At 49.7% G+C, this 24,255-nt stretch overlaps 5 protein-coding genes across 5 annotated transcripts; 2 read left to right on the forward strand and 3 right to left on the reverse strand.

The window, feature by feature from the left end:
* Positions 1-699: 699 nt before the first annotated feature.
* Positions 700-4,500, forward strand: FSUBG_4371 (histidine kinase; the record flags this gene model as incomplete). The annotated part of the gene is made up of 3 exons (XM_036682353.1): positions 700-1,069; positions 1,141-3,658; positions 3,708-4,500. 3 exons carry the CDS (start codon positions 700-702, stop codon positions 4,498-4,500), a joined length of 3,681 nt encoding a protein of 1,226 aa, XP_036540191.1.
* Positions 4,501-5,957: 1,457 nt separating this feature from the next.
* FSUBG_4372 (FAD-linked oxidoreductase yvdP) lies at positions 5,958-7,549 on the reverse strand (the record flags this gene model as incomplete). Its single annotated transcript, XM_036682354.1, has 3 exons — positions 5,958-6,440; positions 6,491-7,028; positions 7,077-7,549. The coding sequence occupies 3 exons, from the start codon at positions 7,547-7,549 to the stop codon at positions 5,958-5,960; spliced, it is 1,494 nt and encodes a 497-aa protein (XP_036540192.1).
* A 2,241-nt stretch (positions 7,550-9,790) lies between these two features.
* FSUBG_4373 (uncharacterized protein) lies at positions 9,791-10,193 on the forward strand (the record flags this gene model as incomplete). Its single annotated transcript, XM_036682355.1, has 2 exons — positions 9,791-10,026; positions 10,082-10,193. 2 exons carry the CDS (start codon positions 9,791-9,793, stop codon positions 10,191-10,193), a joined length of 348 nt encoding a protein of 115 aa, XP_036540193.1.
* A 511-nt stretch (positions 10,194-10,704) lies between these two features.
* On the reverse strand, positions 10,705-13,402 carry FSUBG_4374 (uncharacterized protein; the record flags this gene model as incomplete). Its single annotated transcript, XM_036682356.1, has 2 exons — positions 10,705-12,861; positions 12,911-13,402. 2 exons carry the CDS (start codon positions 13,400-13,402, stop codon positions 10,705-10,707), a joined length of 2,649 nt encoding a protein of 882 aa, XP_036540194.1.
* A 4,043-nt stretch (positions 13,403-17,445) lies between these two features.
* On the reverse strand, positions 17,446-19,052 carry FSUBG_4375 (OS-9-like protein; the record flags this gene model as incomplete). Its single annotated transcript, XM_036682357.1, has 2 exons — positions 17,446-18,903; positions 18,954-19,052. 2 exons carry the CDS (start codon positions 19,050-19,052, stop codon positions 17,446-17,448), a joined length of 1,557 nt encoding a protein of 518 aa, XP_036540195.1.
* Positions 19,053-24,255: the final 5,203 nt, after the last annotated feature.

Raw genomic sequence — 24,255 nt, forward strand, 5'->3', positions numbered from 1 at the left:
GGGACTTTTGATGTAGTTACCTGAAATGGCAATTGGGGGCCGGAGTTTTCGGAGTACGAAGTTGCCGGCTGCTATCAATTGCTTGGACCGACCGGGTCTAAACTTTGCCGATGCCATTATTCCCAAGGCATTTCCCACGACATTGGAGATTGAGTGTCTAACCGTATTCTCATAGATAATAAGGCTTCTTCCCCGCAACCAGCCAGCCTGTCTCTTGGCAAAGCTTGACTCGGCCAGGAATGCATGAATTGAACAAACGGGGAAAAGCTCAATCGAGACAGACACAGTTTAGCACGTGGGACTTGGAACTTTGTGGGAAAGACAAAATGGCCGAATCACATTCGGAAATCTCTTGGTCACCGCTAATCGATCTCTAACCTTGTTATTTTGGCGACGGTGCCTGGCGTGACCTCATTTTCGGGTCCAGATGAAAGAGAGTGGCCAACAAGAAGACGAATTCTCGATTTCTGGGGCTACGTAACTACCTATTCTAGAAAGGACCTAGATCCCCCAGTTCACGGACCGTTTCCAGGTGACGTTGGAGGCAACTATGACGCAATGAGCACGAGGGACACAGAGGGGACCACCCAAATTTTGCGGCTACCACCTACCTCCAGTCCCTGTCCGCCCTCCAGCATCATCCCCACGAATAAGCCAACCTAAGACATGACATGACATGACTTCTCATACCACGATACAATGTCGAGCTCTGCAGAGCTGCAACGCGAACGCGAGGTGCAGGGTTACTTCCAGAGCTGGCAGATAGCGCAAGGCTCTTCTCTCAAGGTCGCTAGAAGCGTCGACAGCATCAGCGCGCCATCTCAGATCAATGACGCACACACGCCTCAGCCCTCCTCCGACAAAGCGCTCTCGGCCTTTGCGCAACTCGCTGTCTTTCGTCTCAATGTGAAGCGCTGCATGGTCTCGCTCATCGATTCTTCTCATCAATACATCCTCGCTGAAGCCACGCGAAATCTGCGATTGGGGTCACTCGAAGAAGAACAGGGTGCGAAAAAGACCGACGGCAAGAAAGACTCCAAAATAGCCGAATATAACAGTGATTTGTGGTGTAGGTTGGACGATCTCTATAGTTGAGACAAACACAGCTCCTTCCTTATGTTCATGGCTAATTACTTGCAGTGGGAACTTCGATTCTCTCCCGCCCAGAAGCCGTTTGCGAGCACTGCCTACACAATACATGCACCGGTCGTGATCCCGATGGCCAAACATACACGGCCTCTGGCCTTATCGTTCCCGACTGTCGCCTCGACGACCGCTTCAAATCGCGCGTATATGTCCAATCCGAACCAGGTGTGCGCTTCTACGCTGGCGTACCTATCTTCTCACGAAAAGGATACAAGATCGGAGCGTATGCTGTTTCAGACGAGCAACCGCGCGATGGACTATCGATCGAGGATGTGAAGTTTATGCAGAGTATTGCACAAGCTATCACTGAGCATTTAGAATGGGCACGCGACCGTGTTGACAGGTTCAAAGGTGAACGCATCGTTCGCGGACTGGCGACCTTCATCGAAGGCTGCTCAAGTGACGACCCTATGTTGTCCAAGGAGGATCAACCTCAGAGACCCTCGATCAAACGTCCCCCAGGCATGACTATAACGGCGACGAGACGCTCTTCTTTGCACAAGACCATGCGCAAAGTCGATCCTGACTCCAATCAACGATCTCAGGTAGCTACGTCGCCGCCTCGCAAGCACAAGCCACAGACGGACGGTTTATCGAGAATGTACCATCGAGCGGCCGATAACCTACGATCTGCGATCCTCGCTGATGGAGTTGTGCTCTTCGGCGCCACAGCCTCCAACGTTCAACACCTCACCCGGGCAGTACAGATAGAACGTGCTGGTGCCATGAACGCTGACGGACCGACGACGCAAATCGCTGCAGAGCCCGATACGTTCAGCACAGAGAGCTCCGACTCCGAGACATCACCGCTGTCAAGACCTTGCAAGCTTCTTGCTTACTCTTTAGCAGACAAGGGCAAACCCTTGGACCTCGAGCAAGGCCCATCCTTCTCTGTTGGAACTCTCGAGAAATACTTTTCACTCTTTCCCAAAGGAAAAACTTTTACTTTTACAGATGAAGGAGCCGGTCTTTCGTCTGATGACGATAGTGCGAGCGATGGTAGCCCTACACCCGCCGGAGGGAAAAGCAAGCGACGCAAAGAAAAGATTGACCACAAAGAACTCCTTAAGAAGATACCTGGGGCAAAAGCCGTTGTCTTCTTGCCATTGTTTGACTACGTCGAAGATAAACTTGTTGGTGGGTGTTTTCTTTGGACGTCAGTGCCGGGTCGTATGATGAACTTGGATAAGGACCTTTCCTACCTACGAGCTTTCGGCAACAGCATCACCAGTCAAGTCGGACGAATAAACACACGAAAGAACGAAGCAGCAAAGACTACCTTCATCGCCAGCATGAGTCACGAGTTACGAAGTCCTCTACATGGCATCTTGGGCGCTGCTGAGTTCCTCAAAGACGCAGTGACCGACTCGTACGAAGCCGGCCTCGTCAACTCGATCGCGACTTGTGGCAAGACACTTCTCGATACCTTGAACCACGTGCTTGACTTCAGCAAGATAAACAATCTCGGTAGCGGACATTTGAGAAAAGGCGCAAAGCACAACAAGGTCATTAGTCTCTCTTCAGATTCCATGGAGAGTCTAAATATGACGGCTGCGGTAGACCTCTCCATCCTTGTCGAGGAAGTTGTCGACGCCGTGGCAACTGGCCACAACTTCAAAAGGCTACCCAGGAGGCAACAAGACGATGCAATATTGAGCGGCAAGGATAGCCAAGGAGCCCCAGAACCAGGAAACGATCATCCTGTATCAATCCTTCTGGATATTAGCCCGAGGGCATCATGGATGGTCAAGACACAGCCTGGCGCCCTTCGAAGGATTGTCATGAATCTGTTCGGTAACGCGCTCAAGTACACAGCATTGGGCTTCGTGCTTGTCTCGGTACGGGCGCAAGAGATCAGCGACGACTCTAGAATAGATGTCTTGATCCGAGTCACGGATACCGGAAAAGGAATGTCGGAGGACTTCCAAGAGAATCGTCTCTTTGTTCCTTTTAGCCAGGAAGATTCATTCCAACCTGGCACCGGTCTGGGCTTGAGCATTGTCAAACAGATTGTGGATTCACTCGGAGGAACACTCGAGGTCAAGTCGGAACAGGATAAGGGTACTGAGATTGAAGTCCGACTCCGTCTCGAGCCGGTTTCTAAAGAGAACCCCAAGCCGGAAGAGCCTATGACTTCCATGGTCAAACAACTTCGGGGAATGTCTTTGGTGCTCCTAGAAGCAAGCGAGGACTTTCACTCGAAAACCATTACTAAACAAGTCGAGGTGCGCAACGAAGCCTTGATAGAAATCTTCTCAAGTTGGTTCAACATAAAGGCTACCAGAGAGGTAGATACGGATGTACCCGATGCTGATTTCTATCTCTATTGTGAACCCCCATCCGCAAAGGCTCTTGAAAAGCGCTTCGAAGAGACTGCGATAGACGGAGGCCGCAATAAGAAAGCGCCCATCATCATCATCAGTCTGAATGAAGAGGAAGCGGCAAAGATATCAAGAGCGCAGACTAAGGCTTTAGCCAGATTGTCAGATGTGGTTGAAGTCATTCCACAACCGTAAGTCATGGTCTCGCGCAACGCTATATGGATGCTAACATGTACTCAGATGTGGCCCTAGAAAGCTAGCCCAAGTATTCAGCCGGTGCTTGAACAGGATTGGAGAGGTCAGAAAGGACGATAACAACAGAAATCTGATCCAGAGTGCGCAGACAGATGGCAAACAGTCAAGCGAGCAGAACACTCCGGACAGAGAGGACGCAACAGAACAGATGAACTCGAAATTGCGTCAAAACAAAGACAATAAACCCGGTTGGGCTGAGACTACTACGTCACCTTTACCACGAGGAAAGGAAGAACAGAGCCGCTCCAAAAACGACAGTCGGAATAATGGCCAGAACAACGAAAAGAAGGAGAGTAATGAAGAGTTCAGGAAGGAGGTGAACAATAAGTCTTCGCAAAATACACGAAAACAAAAGATGCCAGAGATGCCAGGCAAGGCACACGTCCTGCTCGTCGACGACAACAAGATCAACCTCAACCTCCTAACAATGTTCATGAAGAAGTGCGGCTTCTCCTACGAGGAAGCCGAGAACGGAGAAGAGGCCGTCGATACGTTTAAAAAGTCGACAATCGGCGACGCAGAGCAGGGAACACCCGTCAAGAAGCACTTCGACTATATCCTAATGGACATAAGCATGCCCGTCATGAACGGCGTCGAGGCTACAAAGAGAATCCGCAAGCTCGAGGCCGAGTACAAGGTTCCGAAGACGACGGTGTTTGCGCTGACGGGGCTGGCGAGTGCGGATGCGAGGCTAGATGCCATGTCGGCGGGCGTGGACTTGTTTTTACCCAAGCCAGTCAAGTTTGCCGAGTTGAAGACGATGATTGAAAATAATTAGATGTATATATACGAGATGAATTATGTGTACTTGTTTATGATAGATGTGTAATAGAAGACGTGGAATGACTGAAGTTTGGTTTTTGACATGATGTGGTGAATTTGATGATTGGAGATGTCTTGGCCCGACACAAAACAATTCAAACAGCATGCGTTCATACATTGTAATGTGGCTTTCAAGATATAAATGCCTTGACGTGAGTGCAAAGTACCAATCCTCGTAGACCTCGATCGAAGCAACGGCTGGACAAACTGTAGGCCGATGCATGCTCCTGATCCAATGTATAGTCTGGATTTGAAGCCGGGTTTTTTGAGCCAAAGACAGTATACCCCAAATTCGTTGCTCTGGGACCCTGGGCAGACTGAGGAATAGCGTATTGGTTGGTAGTTTAAAGGTGTGCAGTAAGTCTCCTAAGGTCGGCGCAATAGACATTTGGTATCGAGCGACTAACTCGACATATACATCGCGATCTCCATAACAGTAACAAAAGTAACATTTAAGACATCGAGGTAGAATCCCTGTGGGTTGGTCTGGGAGATCACACACGACAGAAATGGAAGTTCGCCGGACGAAAGCCAGGGTGTTTGTCTTGCCACTCGTAAGCAGCCCTATCTCACCTGAATATAACACAATGGACTTTAAACTTAACTTTGGTAAACAATATAACTCTCTCAAGTTCTAGAAGAAACGTGGATAACTTGTGAGTCCTACCTTCGTCGCTGTCTTCACCTCTTACAATGTCCTGACTTCACTCTTTTCTACTAGGTGGTATTATTCTCCTGCCTGATTACGAGCGATATCTGTCTAGTAGGCCCCTCCTCTATTATGAATCAGTTCTTCAGGTCGAAATAGGGCGATGATCCCTGGGACACGAGAACGATCACGACAAGCGTATCACACCCTTTCGTTAGTAAGATCGGGGGCCCCTTTCAGAAGGTGTAGGGCCGCCGAGTTGCATGCGCTGAAGGTGTTTCGTGATTCGCTTCGAAGATCGCAGAACGTTGGTGACGCTTCTGGCTCTGGAGTATCTTCTCGATAAAATAGGCCTTGAATTCTTGGTCCTATGCGTTTCTTGATGTTGAACCACACTGGGATATGTAGAGATGATCTAAGTTAGACCATTGGTGTGGAGGGAGTTGTCCTACGTGCGTTGAATGCGAAGACATTGGTGAGAGACCATTCGAAATTCCCCTAGAATATCCCTAGAAGTCTATATAACGGTCGAGGCTCAGGTATGGGCGCTATTTGTATAGAATAGCCTCTAGTGTATCAGATTTGGTGTTACCAATCACCAATACGATGCTCGTCTCAAGTACTGCTACGGTAGAACATCCATCCGCAACTGATACTGGGCCCAGCGCGGTACAGTTCTGGTTATTTGACTAAGTTAAGTTGAAGCTATGTACAAAGAACGGCAATACCGGTCTCCTCCACTACACTACACCCCCGTGGTCTTCCTAGCCTCTCGTTGCAGGTCGAATGCCCTGCGGGTTCCAAAACATATCATTGCGGTCATACGTTCTCTTGAGCTCCCTCAGCCTTCCCAAGTTCAGCTCGTAGTACTGCTCGACGGCATCCAAATTCTCCAATTGAGTGTCCAAGTAGTTCGCATACATGCCCCAATCTGAGTCATCCATGGTCTTGGTGATACTCTCTCTGAATCTCTTGAGCAGCGTGAAGCCGTTGTTGGCATGAGTAGCGTAGTTTCCGTGGTCAGATAACTGGAAGAGGAGGAGTTTATCGCGGTGCGGGAATGCGCTGTTGGCGGAACCGGCGGTTGTGATGGCTGAGTTGGGACCGCCAAAGAGATCAATGAGGATGTACCATGAGTGCCGAGCGTCGCGGTCATTAATATTGTCGAAGAGAGTTCTGACGAAGGACTTGACTTGGGCTCGGGTAAGTGCTTTGGTCATGAGACTGGTGCTGTAGAATGTGCTGTGCTATGAGGTTGTTAGCGCTGGACATGATGAACATGAGCGTAAACACTAACCTGGTCATATGGACGTCTCTGATCGAGAGTCTGGCCGTTGGCATAGGCCTTCAATCCCTCGATCCAACCTCCAGTGCTCGAGGCAGAAATCTGTGCTTTAATATCTCCAAGAAGAGGCTTAAGTGCAGTATTCAATGCCGCCCTGGTACCATAGTAAACACCCTGAATGGTCTGTCCCGATGGCCCAATGTAGATCTGCATATTCAACTGCTTCGGTGCGTTCACAGCAAACTTCTGAAACGCAATAAGTCCCTCGACAGCTTGGTTCTCGTTCCAGTCCAGTTCAATGTTGAACGGCGTAACTGTATCAGGTGCTTTGATCGTTTGGAAGTCAAGCTCAACTACGATTCCATAAGAAGATCCTGCACCACGGAGAGCCCACATGAGTTGGTTATCTCCGCCTTCACCATCTGCAGCGTAAGTTCGTGTTCCGTTGGCAAGAATCACGGTTGCGCCGATGAAAGTGTCAAGTGTGAGGCCATAGGTTCGTGAAGCAAAGCCATAACCTCCATGAAGGGCATGACCTGCAATGCCAACACTATGTCTGTTAGTCTTCGTACGTACTAGATGAAGGTGGGTTTCTTACCCTGGGCAGCTTCCGTGGGGAATAGCTCTCTGGCCAAACTTATACAACTCCGAGGCAACATGTCCAAGCCGAGCACCAGCCTGGATATTACAGCTCATGTACTTGTTCAGTGTAACCTGGTCCATGGAATCCATGACGATGACGAGGTGGCCATTCTCACCTCCATAGCCGAAGGAACCATAGCTATGGCCGCCACCCTTGGCGCTGACTCGTACCTGGTACTGATTACCGCACTTGACGGCATCTTGGACATGGTCAGCAGTGGTAGGGAGGGCAATTGCAGCGGGAGTATAGGCCAGACGAAGGTTGTAGGGTCTGACTTCTTGAGTCCATTGGGCTGAGTTGGGGCGGATGTAGGGGACTTTCTTGGAGGCGAGACAGTTGTTCAGAGCAGTTGAGGTGTTGGCAGGTGAAGTGGAAGCTGCAAGAGCAAGAGCTGCGTGGATGCAGACGAGGAGAAAAGACACCATCATAGCGATAGGATGAAGCTGATGAGCTCTGCCTTGGAGTTATGTTCTATAGGGAGGTCGAGGGTCTTATAAGCTTGGAGTTTTGGGCCGTTGGCCGTTGTTGCGAACACGAGATGTCTCATTCTCAGCCGTTTTGCCTGGTCTGAGCATATTGAGGCTGCTTCTTTACGAGGTGGAAACGGAAATGATCCATGCATAACGGGATATGATTGCAAGGAGTTGATCAACAGCTGAACTCAGCTCAGCGCCGGGGTTGGTATGTTTCAAGTACACGTTTTCCCCTAACGACTCGAAAGGGTCTGAAGTGTTGCGACTGGCATTCTACACCACCAAATATATGTCAGTCTCCCTTCGGAAGCATACAAACCTCACCGTCGAAAGCTTGCTCTGTCAACTCTAGACTACAATCGCTTGTATCATACTGCGATAGCATGTCTCGAGCTCTCTGTTTCCGCAAAACGAAACAAACAACGCATATCGCGATGTTCCGATCATCCCCTGAGGCCCTCCAATACAGTGACACCAACCCCAGTTTCGTGTAGCACAGCCACGCATGTCAGCAATTGTACCACCAACACTTCCCGTCTTCTCTCCCGAGACAACTCAGACCACGTTCTCTCCCTAGTTCTCACATTATGGCATCCAGAGGAAGGCTGAGAACTCAGAAGTTCAAGGTTCACTATAAGGAATACTTCTATCAGTAACTCTTTTATGAGTGTATTCTCACGAGTCCTGAGTCTCCTGGTATCCCGAGAGCATTCACATTTCCGGTCGACGGGCTGTCAATGCTTGTTGCACGCATGTATACTCTGTTCGAGTCCATCTGCACCCCGTTTTCGTGGTTAAAATAACTTGCCAATTCCTCGATCTGATTAGCTGAGCGAGTAAGCAGTAGTGTTACACAGCTTTCTTGTGCGAAGATCTAATGCCAGGGACCGGGGCCCAATCTAGAGTCTCCCGCTAACACGAAGGGGAAGCTCACTCCACGAGATGTGTGAATGCAATAATAGAAAGCGTGATAAGCCATGAGCTATTGTTATATCAACATCCCCAGCATCTCAAAACGAGAGTCGAGCAGTGTGCTTACAGATGATCCAGACACACACACTCCTCTGAGCAATCGTCGATCGCTCCCACGTTTCCCCGGGTCTTTTTGAGTGACCCATTTCTCCATCTGTCAGACAACATCAAGTCCTTTCTCGCACCACATTTCAATCCGCAAATAAGGCTCGAACAACTCTCCAAGTCCCTTTGTTCAACGCAGCACCGCGACTCTACTCACCAACAACAAGCTCTACTATCTTTAGTAAACAGATGCTGTGGAAGTTGTGCCAGAAGGTGGTGCTATCGAGATTCCTCTTGCTCGCTTCGTATAATGTCTTCGTCGATGAGTATTGCTGTCACCCTGTCCGCGCGTCAATCGTATCGTATACTCTACCGCAAAGGCAAGCAATGGAGTCTTACCTTTCACCACTCCGTTCAAGTGGCTTTTTGATTCATTGCAGTGTAGCTACGAACTCGGACCGGGACTCGGTGGCAGAGGATGGACTGGACAGTCAGCTTTTGGAGCATTGAGAAGCTTGCATGTACTCTGCTTCGTGAATCCGCAGCTCTATTCAATGTATCACTGAAATGTCTCTGTCCATCATGTGAAATGGTTCAGCCTCCAGCCTGAGAAGCACAAGTAGAGTAACATCACCATCACCAACAACAGCATCACGGCATCACCATTCCAAGCCAAGTCACATCACAGCACTGTTATCCCAATCACCATCTTCCCTCTATATCCCCTCCTCATCACAACCCTCCCCACACGTCAACGTCAACACCGTAGCACAGCATTACATTACATTGACACATCCCCACAACCACCCAGTGAAACACTTCCCCAGAAACTCGCAATCCAATTATACACGCAACCTCTCTGTAGACTACGCGTGCTGCAGTGAATCACTGCCAGTTGTGCAAATGAATCAGCGCGCGCTGCGGTATGTGAATAAATTGCTATTGTTCCTCCACCAACACAATAGAGAGAGGCGAGGGCAGTGAATCACTGTCTCTCCACCAAATCTCCAGCTATATAAGACCTCTCTTTTCCTCTCCTGACCTTCCCTTCTTCCTCATCATCAACAACTTCCACTCCTTCAAGCTAAACAGCCAAACCAAAGACTTCAAGCGCATTACATTCCCTCAACACAAGTCACACACTCTCTACACCACAAGCTCAAACACTCTTTTTTCAAGATGTTCTCCAAGCTCTTGCTCCTCGCCCTTCCCCTCGTCCTCGCAGCTCCGGCTGTCAAGCGCACCGAGGGCGACATCACCTTCTACACCCCCGGCCAGGGCGCCTGCGCTGGAACCCACGGCGTCGACGACATGGTCGTCGCTGTCGGTGCCAACCTCTACGACACTCAGGACGTCTGTGGCAAGACCATCACCCTCCAGGGCGATGCAGGTACCGTGACCCTCACTGTCGTCGAGTAAGTTTCTCCCACCTCTCTTGCATCACCAACACTGCTAACACATGTGGTACAGCCGCTGCGAGGCCTGCAAGGACACCGACCTTGACGTCTCCCCCGCTGCCTTCGAGCAGGCCATCGGACCCAAGGACATTGGACGCGGCAAGGGGACTTGGACTTTCGTTTAAGCGCCAACACTCTTTTCATGAGATCACGACGGATCAACGACTTTCTCTTCTTGTACACAGGTTTTATAACGGCCAAACGAACATAACGAAGGCATTTTGACGGAGGCACGAATGATGAACCGCTAGTATTAGCAAGGCGAAACGGAACGGAATCAAATACAGTTCAGTCAACTCACTCTTTGCTCCTCATAAACATGTGACATGCGCCGCCTTCATTGAATATGTGAATTGATTCTGTCAATCTATGCTAAACTCGCTTTGATGCTCCCAAGCTATCGTGATTTAGCTAATGCCGAGATACGCCCCTGATCCATTGCCTGAACCACCCAATCCATCCGCCCAAGAAAACAAATCGCAGTGCCCATGTTACGACTAAGAAAATCCAACGCCTGGTTGTGTTGTGCCTGTGATACATCATACCAGCACTCGGCTGTGGTGCGTGTGAGCATTCTGACGCCCCGCTAAGAAATCCAGTGTATGCAATTTGTATGCCGTGATAAATCCAAATCTCCTAGCCTTGTTTGTTTTTAAGACCGAACCACCTTCTCTTGCCTCCCGCTCTTGGGCTATCTACTTGCTCTGAAGTGTCCCTGTCCGTCCTTGGTGTACCTGGGATACCTGGCTCCTGGCTCATGATCGAGTCGTCGCCCACGTCAACCGAGGTGTGTCGACCGTGGCGAGAGCTTCGCATGATTGGTGGTGGTGTCGCACTGTCGCGGTCCTCGTCCACCACGCCTGTTCGGCTGATCCAAGGTGGAAGTCCTGATGCGCCATTAACGCTTGAGGAGAGTCCATTGCTTGGTGGTTCAGTAGGTCCAGTCTCTGACGTTGGATCCGGGGATGGGGCAGTAGTTGACGATCGGCGGAAGAACTTTGCGAACTTGTTCTGGGCTGGCTGGCCTGAAATGGGTGGATAATGGTTCTTTTTCTGTTCCCCGACAGGCGGTGCTTGAGCCTGCATTTCCGCTCTCATCTGAATGTCGTCGCTGTTCCTCCTCTGATGTCCCTTCTTACGGCCTGGCTTAGAGGCTTTCGGGTTGGTAGGTGGTCGGCTCGGGTTAGAGATCTTAAGCTGTGCTACTGTCTGAGCATTCAGGCTCGATCGTCTATTGGGAGGTGGTGGAGGCAGTGAGGCCGAGAACAGTTCCTGCTGGACGGGAAACAGATTTCTAATCATTTCAGAGTCGGTGCCTATGCTTGCACCTCCAGCGCCGTACATAGCTTCCATCGACCAGCCGCCCTTAGTCGCGCTCGAAGGAAAGCTGAACAGATCAGGCGAGGTTCGTCCACCGTTCTTGTTAGGCTTGGCGCTTTCGCGCATCCAGATATCGAGGCTCGAATCGAGGGAATCTACGTCTGAATCGTCGGTATCGCTATCCCAATCATTTCCTCGTCGGTTCGATATGGTGGTTTCATCAGCGGACCGGGGGCGCTGGATAGACCTTCCCCGGTTTTCGGCGTAAGCTCTGTTGTTCAGATCGATGATATGAGCCGAAGCCTTGACTGCACGCATGGGTTCCTGTAGTTGAACACCCGAGTGCATGCCCATGCTTCCTTCATTCTCAGATGTCTCCGAAAGAGCACCGTGGCTTCGTTGCATTGTGGGATGCTTGGACAATGTGTCGCTGGAATTCTGGAACCGTCGCAAGGTAGACGTAGAAATGGTGTCTGGTGTTGGTGGCAGATTTTGGTCATGTAACCTGACACCACCAGGAGCATCCGTAATGACTCTTCGAAGCGATTCACGCTTCTCCTCTTTGGTGCGTCGGTGGTTGACGGGCATAGCAGAACGACCAGTAAACACATCGGCTCCATCCTTATCCCGACCTTGAGGTCGTTCTTCCACCTTCTTCGAACCGTAGCTTCGATCACTCTTTCGCGCAGGGGAGCTGTACTCGATTACATTATTGATCGAATCAAACTGCGCTTGATGAGCTGAGAGAGAGTTCGATCGAGTTGATCTGTTAGGTGAGGCATGCGAATTGACGAAGGCTGTCTTTGGCCTGTTGATAGTACTGGCCTTAGCCGGGAGACTATCAGCACCATCAAGAGCAAGGGGCTCGTCGACATCTTGTATGCCGCTGCTATCGTGTACTTTGGATCCATACACGCTGACAAAAGAGCTCTCGCTCAAAACGCTCAGGCTTGGGCTGCCCAGGGCTGTGTTACGGCCGTTATCAGCTTCATTAGAACCTTCGGGGACTTGCGCAAGACTGAGAATACTACCCCTGGTGCCGAGATAGACATTTCGCAGATTCTCCGTTGTCTCGCTGTGGTCGGAGAGAAAACTCGGCATGCGATTGATCGCCTTGCCACTCCCCAATTGCTTCATAATATCCGGCGATTGAGTAGCTGGTCTGGGATCTTCGTAGCATGGGTCGAATGTGGGTGCGGCGTATTGGCCTTCGGCTCCAAGCTGCTCGATGATGGAACGTTCTTTGGTATATTGCTCAAGTCTGGCTTCGAGAGTCACAATCATAGCAACGGCCTCCTCAATTGCCTTATCGCGCTTCTCTAACTCTTGCGAAAGGTGGTCGTTCATCTCTTCAGCTCGTGACTTTTCCACCTCAAGGGCTTCGACCTTGTCTTCTAATGCCTTTTGTCGTTCCCGGCGGTGGTACAGTTCTAGTTTGAGGTCAAAGTTCTTCTTGTGAAGTGACGATATGACCTGCTTCCTGTTAGCCAGCTCCAACAGTATGCCATGTTCATTTCCCTACCTGTTCCATATCCTTTACCCCCAGTCCCTTCTTTTTGTTGGATTCACTTCCAGCGGCAGAACTAGGTCGATGTCCATCGGCCTCCATATTCTTAATGGGAGAACCAAGGCTCCGACTAAACTCGCCTGAAGAGTTCACATCAGTGCTGCGCGACCATGTCGTTGATCGGTCGCTCTCGGCCATGCGCGATTGCTGAAGTTTCTCCTGAAGCAATGATGATATGACGGTTTGCCGTGTTGACTCGCTGCTAGCCTCTCGAGTCAAGCGCGGCGTCCGCGTTGTTGTTCGGGGAATGGTACTGGATGGCCTTTGGCAAGTCGCATGGTACAGTCGGTGTGAGTGTTGCGATTGGGAAAGATTGGGAGATCCAGGAGCTTGTGACGAAGACAAAGCGCTATGGGCGGTATGCATTGTAGCTCTGGTATTGGTTGTGCTTGTAGAGGATCGAGAAGCGGTTCTTCCATAAGAAGACCGCGAAGGAGGTCGTTCCATCGTGGGACGATGTGAGGTTATTAGGTATCAAGAGTGATTGGGTATCGAGTTCGTAGGGAGCGTAGCCAAACGCAGAGGAACAGTCCAGCTTCAACCTCAAAGGGCAAGCTCAGTTTCGCAAAACAAATATTAGATGTACAAAGGGCGGTCGGACACAATTCGAGACGTCTATGGCATATCGAATTGATCGCGTATCTTGGGTTTAGATCACGATGAGCAAGCTTAATTCACTTCATCGCGGGCTGTGCCCAACAGCTTTCGGGTATTGTCGCAGGAAGCGAATTAGATGCGTAAGATGCTGATTTAACAATGATTGGCGTAGCTTGTCTCGAGCTTGTGGTCGGTCGGTTGCAGATGACCTATAGAGTACGTTCAGGCTCTGCTTTCAGTGCCTTTCCAACAAAGACAATTGTCGCAAAGGAGTATGTACAATCTCGGTTCGTTTACGTGAGGAGGGTATGACAGCCGAAGACGATAGAGAGCGTCTTGGATGACGTGATGTTGGACAAACAGGGTCAAGGTCGATGGTCAGAGAGTAAAAATGTATAGAGGGAGAGAATGGCAATCGTTGGGCTCGTGTTGATTCGGATTTCCCGTGGTCTTGGCAGGGAGCAAGGGATAGGAGGTTGTCGATGCAAGGGAGAAGGGCACGTAATGCGTAAGGGTCAAAGATAACGCACGGAGTAGACGTCGATCCAATCTCGCGATTTCTAGGTTTACAAGCAAGGGTGAAAAGAAAAAGACAAGACGTGGACGTTGTGAAGATCACGAAGAGGAGCAAACAGGAGAGAAATTGTTCTGTGTAAGGGTATGTCTGAGAATGGTCTTATTTGGCAACCCTCCAACTTTTTTGCTTCCGTCTGCTCAGCCAAATCGATTCATCCATTCCAGGCAATGGCACAGTGGACACCACCCGCTGAGAGAGTTGGGCCTAAGGGTACCCCCCGCATTAGCGCCATAGCAAAAAGTCAGGCACCAGAATTAGCGTGTTAGTGCCGGGACGTCTTGGGTGGTATTGCGAGCTAGCCTTTGACATAAAACGCTAGATTCACTTCTGCCGAGTTGAGTTACAGTGGCAGTGATAGGGCGCGTCTCAATTTACAGATCCTTGGACGTGTTTTTTACGTGTCGACGTGTGTTATAAGACACAGAGCGCGATGGCCAGGGATCGTTTACGGTATTACCGGCTGAAGAGTGGGGGACAGGACTGAAATGCTTACGACGGGAGCCCTGTTTTTAATCGACATTGCATTCTTCACGGCGTGAACCAATCTAGAGCCCGGTTCTGGCCTGTGCTGTTTGTTTATTTACAAGATGGTTACCAGAGCAAAAATGGCATCTAATCTCGACATTCATCTCTCTCTCATGCCATTGAATCAATCAATCGTCGTTGTCAACCTTGAATGTCAATGTCAGATTCGCTCTCAATCTTATTCAGAGCCAACCACTTTAGAACTCTCACACCACTAACAACCTCTCCATCACCTCCAGCACTTCCCCCCTCACCAATCATAAGCAGTTCCACCGGCCTGGGGAGCATGGACCCCCGGGTCCCGGCGGGCGGGCCGTGCTCCGAGCAGGGGGGTAACTCACCCATGTCGTCACTTTTCTTCTTTTCTCTTTAGGCGCTTCCTTCGTCTGCTGTGATTGTGACTGAGAATTCATGTGACCAATTGCTTTGCTTTTGTGGGAGGACGTTTTTCCTTAAACGATCAAGGTTATCGGATGTGGCTTGATAAGAGAGAACAAACATGCAGCAGGGAGCAAACGGTTCACTCATTAGTTAATTAATCCCTCCAATATGTTTGTTTCATGTTGTCCTAGACATCAGCCATGGAACCAGCATCTACTGAGCCCCCTCAAGGGTTATTCGTCTTACCCGCATCAAGTATCACTCACAAGAACTATATCACCCAATTGTTAAGATCCATCTCGTGTTATCTCTTGCGAAGAACCCACCAGAGGAGAAATCTTGCACCATGAAACAAGCCGTCTTGAAGCCGTCTTCGATCCGTATGCATCGGTCCGCCTAGAATGTTTGCTAGCTTCAGGCTTCAAAGAAAAACTCCGTCCCGTCGCGACCCAAGCTTGCCCCTCCAAACTCAAAGTTGTGGCCTTGAATTAAACCTTTGACGGAATTAGTTCAGGATCTAGACAAATTTCTTGCTCCGATTAACGCAGACCGTCTCACTCAAGCCATTCCCGCTGTTGCCGTGAGACTTGAGACGCTCAGACTTCAGAGTATCAACCGCATGCAACAGACGAAAAGTCTGGGATCTCGAGAGAGTTCTTCTAAACCGTGGTCTTTTCGTTTATGTCTGCGCCAAGTGGAACCCTGGCTTAACGGCTGAGGTCTGCATACCGCCTGTTGGCTGGCTGCAACTCAATCGTACAATCTTGAGCAGCGAGTGGTGCAATTAAGAGCAAACATTTTCCAAGCGGTCTATCGCGGCTAACGTATTCCTGGTCTGGCCCATCGTGTCTCGCCCTGTACCTTACAGCAGATCTAGACCGCAAACTACACCCAAGATGTTCAGCCATGAACTAAATAACTGACCATCCATAGACTACTCTTTGTTCAACGACATGGCGCCAGACTTATATGACGGTGGCATTCCATATCCCTTGCCACGCAATTGTGTGTCCAGCTGACTGCAAATACCCGGCCGCAAGCATCGTCGTCACCATGACAATTCTTTTGACTTCGTAGAAGTGGGATCTTAGTTATATTGCCTCCCGGCAACTTGCCGTGCCTTGCGGAAGTTGTACGGATTTATGGGCGATCATGTACTTGTCACCTCTAGACTTAGTCGTATCGTACCCAATCTGAATACGCAGTCAAGAATGATGAACCAAGAGGCCTCTGATCACTTTGTCTAAGACTACCGAGACATTGTCCCACGCCTCTCGTTTATCTCAAACACGGTAGTTCGCTCTTGGGGGCTGAGCGGGGATCATCACACTTATCACAATCACTCACGGGACTTGACGTAGACATTCGGGTCCTTTGTCACGGAGGGCGCAGGGCGCATAGGAAATTGAGGGTGTGAAGAGCATTGGATGTGATGAATTCTCAATCACAGCATAGCAGTGTCTTCGAAATCGATGGGCGCGAATGCGCTTGCAGAAGATTGTGAGCGACGGTAGCATAGAGGCCCTCAAGATTGAAGAGTCTCTCTTGCAAGAGCCGACTGAGAGCAGTGTTTGTAATCTAGGAGTATGCAAAAGCAAAGTATTCTTCCATCTAGGCAAGATGTTACTTGCGCATAGCATACAGCAACAAGGGAAATTCCCTTCCTCACTCTTGTCTTTTGCTTCCTTTACATACGGCCGTGGGCCAGAATGATATTGACTCGAGCATTCGGTTCTTTGTGCTGGCTGACTGCAGTTGACATGGACATGAATGGAGTGCGTAAAGTTGCAGGTGGTTAACGATCCGGATAGAACACGCCTTAAAGGCAGTAGATGGTGATCGCCTTGCTTCAAGTATGCATTTCTGTCTTGAGGGTAACTCTCAACTCTTCCATCGAGGTACAAACGCGTAGTGAATCCGAAAGGACGATAACTTAAGGAGTTGATGGAGTCCACACAGCGAACCTAAGATCGATCACTCAGGCAGCTTTAGATGCTTCAACAAGTAATCTCAAGGTGCCATTGGATGCAACAAATCCCAGACCAGATCAACACTGTCTTGGTCTGATTTATTTGACACGATTTAGAGTAGCATTTTTCTCATCTGTACCTAGAGAAGACGCATCTTCTCAGTACTAAGTTACCCCGAAGTAGAATTGTCCGTCTTCAGCATAATCATGAATTTGTCCCAATAAATATCAGGCACATCCATCACATAACTGCCACGTTCACATGATATGTAGCATCAAAATGGTTGGCCAGACGTCTCTAAATCGAAGGCATCAACGGTTCAGCAAGTATATCACATCAAACTCCAGTCAGAACTGGACAAAGCAAAGTTTGTAACGCTTATAGAGGCTTGAGACAACAAATCATCTCCCAAAACGCCGTGTATCTTTCTAATCATCATCTTACAATTCATCCTTCTTCTTAAAGAACTCCTCCTGACTCCCCTCCGTCTCCTCCCCACTGTCCTTTCCAGCCTTCTTCTTCTCAGTCTTGGCCTTATCCAGCGCTTCTTTCTCCTTCTTCAACTTGGCCTTGTTCTTCGCGAGCTCATCCTCATCTGCGTCTATATACCCCCTCAACTCCTTCTCGCCACCAGGGAGCTCCACGAGCTCGAGTTTCCACCCGTATTTTCCTGCGAGCTTCTTCATGCGCTCTGTCATGTCCTTCACTGTGGAGGGCTTGAGGTCGAGGCGCTCTAGCTCTTCGGTGCTGAGAAGCTTTACTTCAGCGCCATCTTCTTTGCTCTTACCAGAGGCGACGACTTCGATAAAGCGCTCGCCGTCGGTGTCGGTGTTGGAGAAGTAGCTTCGTGGAGGAGACAGCTTGGCGGGTGGTTTGCCTGCTTCGTCGGCGCCGGAGAGGACATTGCGGGCTCCTACGATGACACCACCGATGTTAACGGGCTCCTTTGCTGCATCTTGCGGCTTCGCCTCTTCGGGTTTTGCCTCTTCGCCCTCTTGTTTCAGGGGCTCCTGCGCCGCCTCAGCTTCCTCCACGGGTATTGCCTGGTCCAGTAAAGGAGTCTGGTCATTCTCCCCGACGATGAGCTTGCACGAAATGGGGTTCGCTCTAGTCTCCTCGGGAGGCAGGAAAGCAACGTCGTTGCAGAGACGCGGTGTGTTGACCACCATGAGATAAGCACAGATCGTGACCTCCTTGATCCATCCGATCCTGTCAGTCTTCATGCCAGGCACACAATGATACTGGACCTCGATTGTCCGTTCCCTACCGGTCAAATCGCAGATCGTTCCACCTTCTAGCCTCTGCACCAGATATCGTTGATCTCCCTTAACCTGTAGCTCCGCCGGCGGTGGGTTATCGATGCCGTTCAACTTTGCCTGATGCGCAGCGTTGGCGGGAATCGCGGGGACCTTACCAAGCGTAAAGTCCATGGTATTGGGGTCGCGCTTGGGAGGCTGGCCATTTGGTATAGATGGGAGGGCGTGGAACTGGACGATCTCCTTGTTGTTGCAGAAACTGTAGCTCCACCATCCTGACATAAAGTATAGACAGGAATCTTCAAGTTGCGAAAGAAGCTCCCATCCGCTTGCTGTCGCGCGGGTAAGTTCGCGTGCTTCTTCGGCCTTGGCCAGCTCATTTGCTGTCTTGTTTTCGGGTTCGGGGGGTTGTATAATAGGAATAGAGCAGAGGTATTCGTGGGGAGGTAGTTTCATAAGTTCGTATGTATGCGACGGGCCATTTTGGCCCTGGTTGTCGGGTTCATTGTCGCGCTCGTCAGCTTCCCGAGCTTGATCAAGTGTTGATTGCGCAAAGTCGGCAGAGTAAGTAGGATGTTGGCTATCGAGCAATGAATGTGCATCTTTTTCGGAAATGTATTGACTATCAAAGACTACTTCAAACTGCCAAACGTTGAGCTTCAATACAAGGTAGTCGACGAGGGGTAGCTTACCTGAGGGTACGTCAACAAGTCCTCGTGGATGCTGAAACCCGGGGAACGAGCTCCAGCAAGCTGGACCGTCGCCAGCAAGAATAAATTGAAGCGGCGCATTATGCCGTGATTTGCCGGCGATAGCTCACATAGAGCTCAAAAGGTGCCAGCGCAGAAAATGAAGCGTCAGAGCAGTAACAGCAATGCCGCTCTACTGGTTGCCAAGCGTTAGTGGGAGAGGTGTCATGATGAGCCGAGCTGTGGAGTTTAGCCCAGGTCTGTCATGACTAAGCCGATATTTTACCGGTATCAGATAATGGTGAGAGAGACCGCGGACGGGGAGGATCCAGTTGTTCTCCGACAACTTTCTTCCGGATACGGTGAAGCAGGGACATTGTCACGGTCTGAAAACTCCGGAGCTCAGGAGACGAAGAGGGGCCGAGTATCGGTGACGCCGCGAGAATGAGTTCAGTGCTTGTTTGTGTTTTGAAACTATTACTAATATCTCCGTTGATGACAGCGGTTGACAATTACATCACAGCTCATTTCTCTTCGTCTCCTGAGAATTACATTACAAAATTACTGTCAATGTCAATGAGACGGTGAGACGATGGAGGTGCAATTTCCAACCGGTGCAGAAGCACAAGCATAAACATCAGTCGAGCTTCATTGTTACGTTACAGCAACCCATAAAGCTTCATCAGACTCTGTTGATGACTTGATGTGCCTACCAAGCAGTATAGTTTGGTCTAACTACAGACTAATAATTCCTCGAATTACAATCTAACCTTATCCAAGATGCAATCTTGAGCCTTACGAATTCTCAAGGGTGGCATCGCAATGCCATCAATGATCAACACCACAGACTCATCAACACGTGCCTCTCCTGGGAACATCCTCGCTTCGGAGCAGAACCGGCATTCAGGAGAAACTCCCGTGACTCGAACACGTGTCGAGTGGAAATTCTTTCCTCCAGGGCCTGCTAGCTCAAAGCCTCAAACGGTGGGAATCTAGGTACTCAAGGGTCTTGCTTCTCCACGAGATTCACGAGATTCATCTCTCGATCTGTGAGTTGTCGGACCGCTAGAGCACCGCTTTGACAGCGAATACCCAGCGAGGAGAAATTGCCGCTCCTCATATCTAGTCTCTTCTGACGTCGAGTTTCACTGTGGAATAGCGCTGAATGTTCATCATGGCATGATATTGAGCTTTGGTCTGTTGAAGATCCCAGTCTTATGTCTCGCTTGAGTGCCGAGTTGAGTTGGCTCGCAAACTGACGACTACCGGCAGGAGTTTGCGTAGTAGTATGGAGAACGGTTCGTCGCAATGTATCAGCCCTAGTATACGCTTGTTTAGTCGGCCTTACTCATGCGCCTAGGGACAGGTATGATGTTGAATGAATGTCTCAAGCATGGGAACTCCTGGTATAATGCCATTGACCTGGTATTTCGGGTTAGTAGTATCAACGCTTTGGCATTAGGTACGCGCAGTATGCGGGCTATGAATTTGTAAGTTAGTATGCAGGGTAGTTGAAACAAAAGATCCAATGCCGGTCGGGATTTGAGTATAATCACAATGTAGACTCGGGAATGAATTCTTATCACACGCTATTGAACTCTCTATAACCGTTAGACCGAGGAAATTGAGTTTAGCAAGGTCATTAACCAGGTTCCGTGCTGATATGTATTAGCGAAGTGCCTGCAATGGCAATGGAAATTGTTGTTACCTAGTATCTAAACTGCATTTTCAGCCTCTTCATCTCGCACATTGACTCGAATAACGTGAGATTGCACATGAACTCGCACGTGCACGGCGCATGCGTGTCAGATCAACAAGAAAGTGCCAACGCATCAAATGAGTCTGAGATGGGGACATTGTGTTGCACGTGCGCTTTCGCTCACACGGCCATGAAGCTATCAATGGAACGTTTCCATCAATGATCTACGAAATTTCAAGTTGAGACGGGGGCTGAGCCTGCATGATCAACGCAAGGAAAACAACTGAGCAAAGACATTTTAGTTAGTGGATGGCTGAAGGTTCTGAAGCTATCTCGGAGAAAATGCTACGAAGGTTGAGACTATGGCATGGGGCTATTGAAGCCGGAAGACGGTTCCGTGCAGATACAAATTTCGTGATGGGTTCCAGACTGTGTATAGCACGGGAACTTATGGACGAGCACCAATTGCAATGGTTCCCTTTTCATGTAGATAGCGCCAAGGTTTTGAGGTTCGAGTTAGAAGAGTCAGAATGCCTGCCTACCTGCATGACACACAATGCTCGGGCGATTTCCCAACCCAAGGGAGACAGCAGCTAACTTCTCAGATGCTGGGTGATGAAGATCATTAGGTCTAGACTGCGGTGGTGTTAGCATCCGAAGAAGATCATCATCATCGCCGGAGCAAGGGCACCTGGTATGTTGCATTGAGGTTATTTGGTAGTCAGAGTCTCAGAGGCAGAAGACGTAAAACCGCACCAAACCCAAAGAGAGGGTGTCCCTTGATCTGGTCTGCGGGAAAGAGGATTATCTCTAACCCGTCCGGTACAGTACGGTCCAACGTTAGCAAACCCGGTGGATGGTGGATGGATGGCGCCGTCCGTCCGCCTCACTCTATGCGACCGCGGGAGCCAATCGAGATGGGTAGTGGGTGTGCCTGGCCACGCTCGACAGCCAATCGATGAGTGCCCCGTCTCAGCGATTGATTGCCTCGTTTTGCGTAAAGTGGTGGGTTGCGAAAGGAGATGGAGTGTGGGCTTATTCCGACAGGGATTCTTCTACCCGTTGGAGAGAATGAAACCAAGCCCGTTTGGAACATCGCTGGTGATGGCATCCTTTTTGTGAGAGCTCAGTTGTAGAAACGATGAAAATAAATCATATCAGGAATATCGTCGTCACGATTGAAAGGACCCCTGAGGATCTGAAGAAATCGGTAACATTTTCTATCTTCAACCCCATGTTTTTGTCAGATCAAGGGTATTTTTTATTTATAATTTCTCAGCTGAGGTTTTGTTAACACGTACGTCGGCGGCACATTATTGTTCCTGGTGAAAACGCCCAGTTTGAGAAGCAGGGAAAGATTGGTGATCAGCGTCCCGCCGCTGCCAGCCGGCTGTTGGAATTAGCTTCTGCGCAATACCGTAAATCGAGATGATGATCTCGCCTACGAGATAATCTCATTAATCTCCTGTCTGTGTGTTTCTCATGGCTGAAAATAGCAACTTCATCTCATGGGCATCACGTTTCGTGTAATGTTCATCAAACTTACATTACCTCCCTCGTCGGGAATATCTTCAAACGAGCTAAAACAGAACAAGAGCCAACGCCAACACAGACAGACAGACAAACTTTGATTCTGTCCATGTCCTCTCCGGGAACTGACAGCAGAAGCGTGCAGCCGGTCAGAGAATCTAGCGGGTTAGCGCATGACATGTTTTCCACACCGCGCTTGTTGTGCTGTACTGTAACTTTGAGTGCTGATAGACGAATTGAATTGCCTGGTTTGGAATTCGTTTGCGCTTCTCGTGTCGGATCAGATCCGCCCTCCCCATGGTGCCCGCTCGGTATGAACGTTGTCCCTGTCTTTTCTGGAGGATGCGCCATGACATCTCAGTAGGCACTTTGGTCATGTTTTTTGCTTTTTCCTCCAGTACCTAAATTCGTAGTGCGTACCCTGTAGCCGGCCAGGATTTTAGTGATGCCGTCATGGCGCTGAAGCTTCAAGTTGGGGTCTTGTGTCACGTTGCTTCTTCTTTTCTCTTTTCTCGTGAGGTTTTGAATTCTTTTTCTTTCTGTTTTCTCATTGTCATGACGATGCTGTGCCGCCAATTACGTAGACTTTTCAAGAGACGGCCGTCGGGAACTGAGATGAGATGTCAGAAGATATGCGCCTTGCCGTGTGTCTGACTTGTAGGTGGAAAAGTCCTAGATTATTGGAATCGAGCACAGACAGACAGGCCCAAGTACCGTATGTAAATGCCCGAGTAAACAACGTAGGCACAGCCCACCACTTTTGATGCAGCAGCTGAGCCTCTTGCTTGCGATAAAAGATGCCTCGTTTCAACGCATCTCGTGGACGGCATAGCATGGCATGGCATGGCATAGATGAGTTGTACGCGCAACCAGAAACGCCTCTGGTAGTGGTCGCAGCAAGCCAGACCTGGGCAGAGAGTGTTCTAAGCTGCCAATCGCAGCGCTTCCAACAACGTTCACATCCACCGGGCGTGTCAGCGACAGGGATCATGGAGTCGACTTGGCTTCTTTTGACTCTCTTCTTTTTTGGGCATGAGACGCTACGCCGGGGGTTGTTTTATTAGCTTCGTCCATGGGTGCCATGGATGGTCTAAGGAGATCCGATGGGGGTCCGCGGGCTCTCTTCTTCAGCGGCTACCGAGCATTCCGTTAGTGGGTGGTTTGTCGTTCTGCAGTTGAGCGTTGGTGACTGGTCAGTGGGGGCCAGCGCTCGCTGTAAGGGAATGCCCACGCGCTGGAGCTGGAGGTGTCAGTGAGTGAGCTGGCTAAGTTTAAGTGTCGTCACGCGTGCCTTTGTGCCTTCCACCATTCCCTTCTGATACTGGCTTGGTCCACTTGGTAGCCCGTCTCATCCCATTTTCATGTTTGTTTCAATCTCAACAACAACGGCATCTGTTGAAGAACCATCATCATCATCATCATCATCGTCGTCATCTCCAGCAGCTTCTTTTTTGCGACAAGTCTAATATAATCTGAATTGTTGATACTCGATATTGTCTCTTTTCATCCCCCTCATCTCACTGTCTGTCTGTCTGATCAGACCACTCGGGCACAATCACATACTTGGTAATCTAGAGGTCTGCCTAACACAACCATATCGTCTTGATTGATCGATTGTCTGTTGAAACATACCACCAAAGACGCACGCTACATCATCATCATCACACACCCATGCATGCATGCCGCTCGCTGTATGTATGCACTGGAGTGACTGCACTGCATTTTCAGCCAGAGCCAGGCCAAGCCTAATTAGACCGACCGCCCACCCCCAGAGCAGAGACCACCCACAGAGTCACAGACAGACAGACAGACAGATTTCTTCCCTTAACCTTAGACACACCGCAGCGCAACACCCTTGACTATCCTTACCAAGATCCCTGCCATGATCCCTGTCCAATCTGGGTGGGGATTGGAAGCCTCATCCTGAACGACTGGCCGCCTCTTCTCTCGATCCTGGCTCACTATTAATCCTCCATCCCATCCGCATCTCGTTCACCTTCTTTTCTTCGTCTTGTCGTCTGTCCTCGACTACTCGCTACTATCCCACTTTTTTAATCTTTCGCCTGTGGCAAGCCG

Source organism: Fusarium subglutinans (assembly GCF_013396075.1).
Source record: "Fusarium subglutinans strain NRRL 66333 chromosome Unknown NRRL66333_c0000039, whole genome shotgun sequence".
Classification (NCBI taxonomy): domain Eukaryota; kingdom Fungi; phylum Ascomycota; class Sordariomycetes; order Hypocreales; family Nectriaceae; genus Fusarium; species Fusarium subglutinans.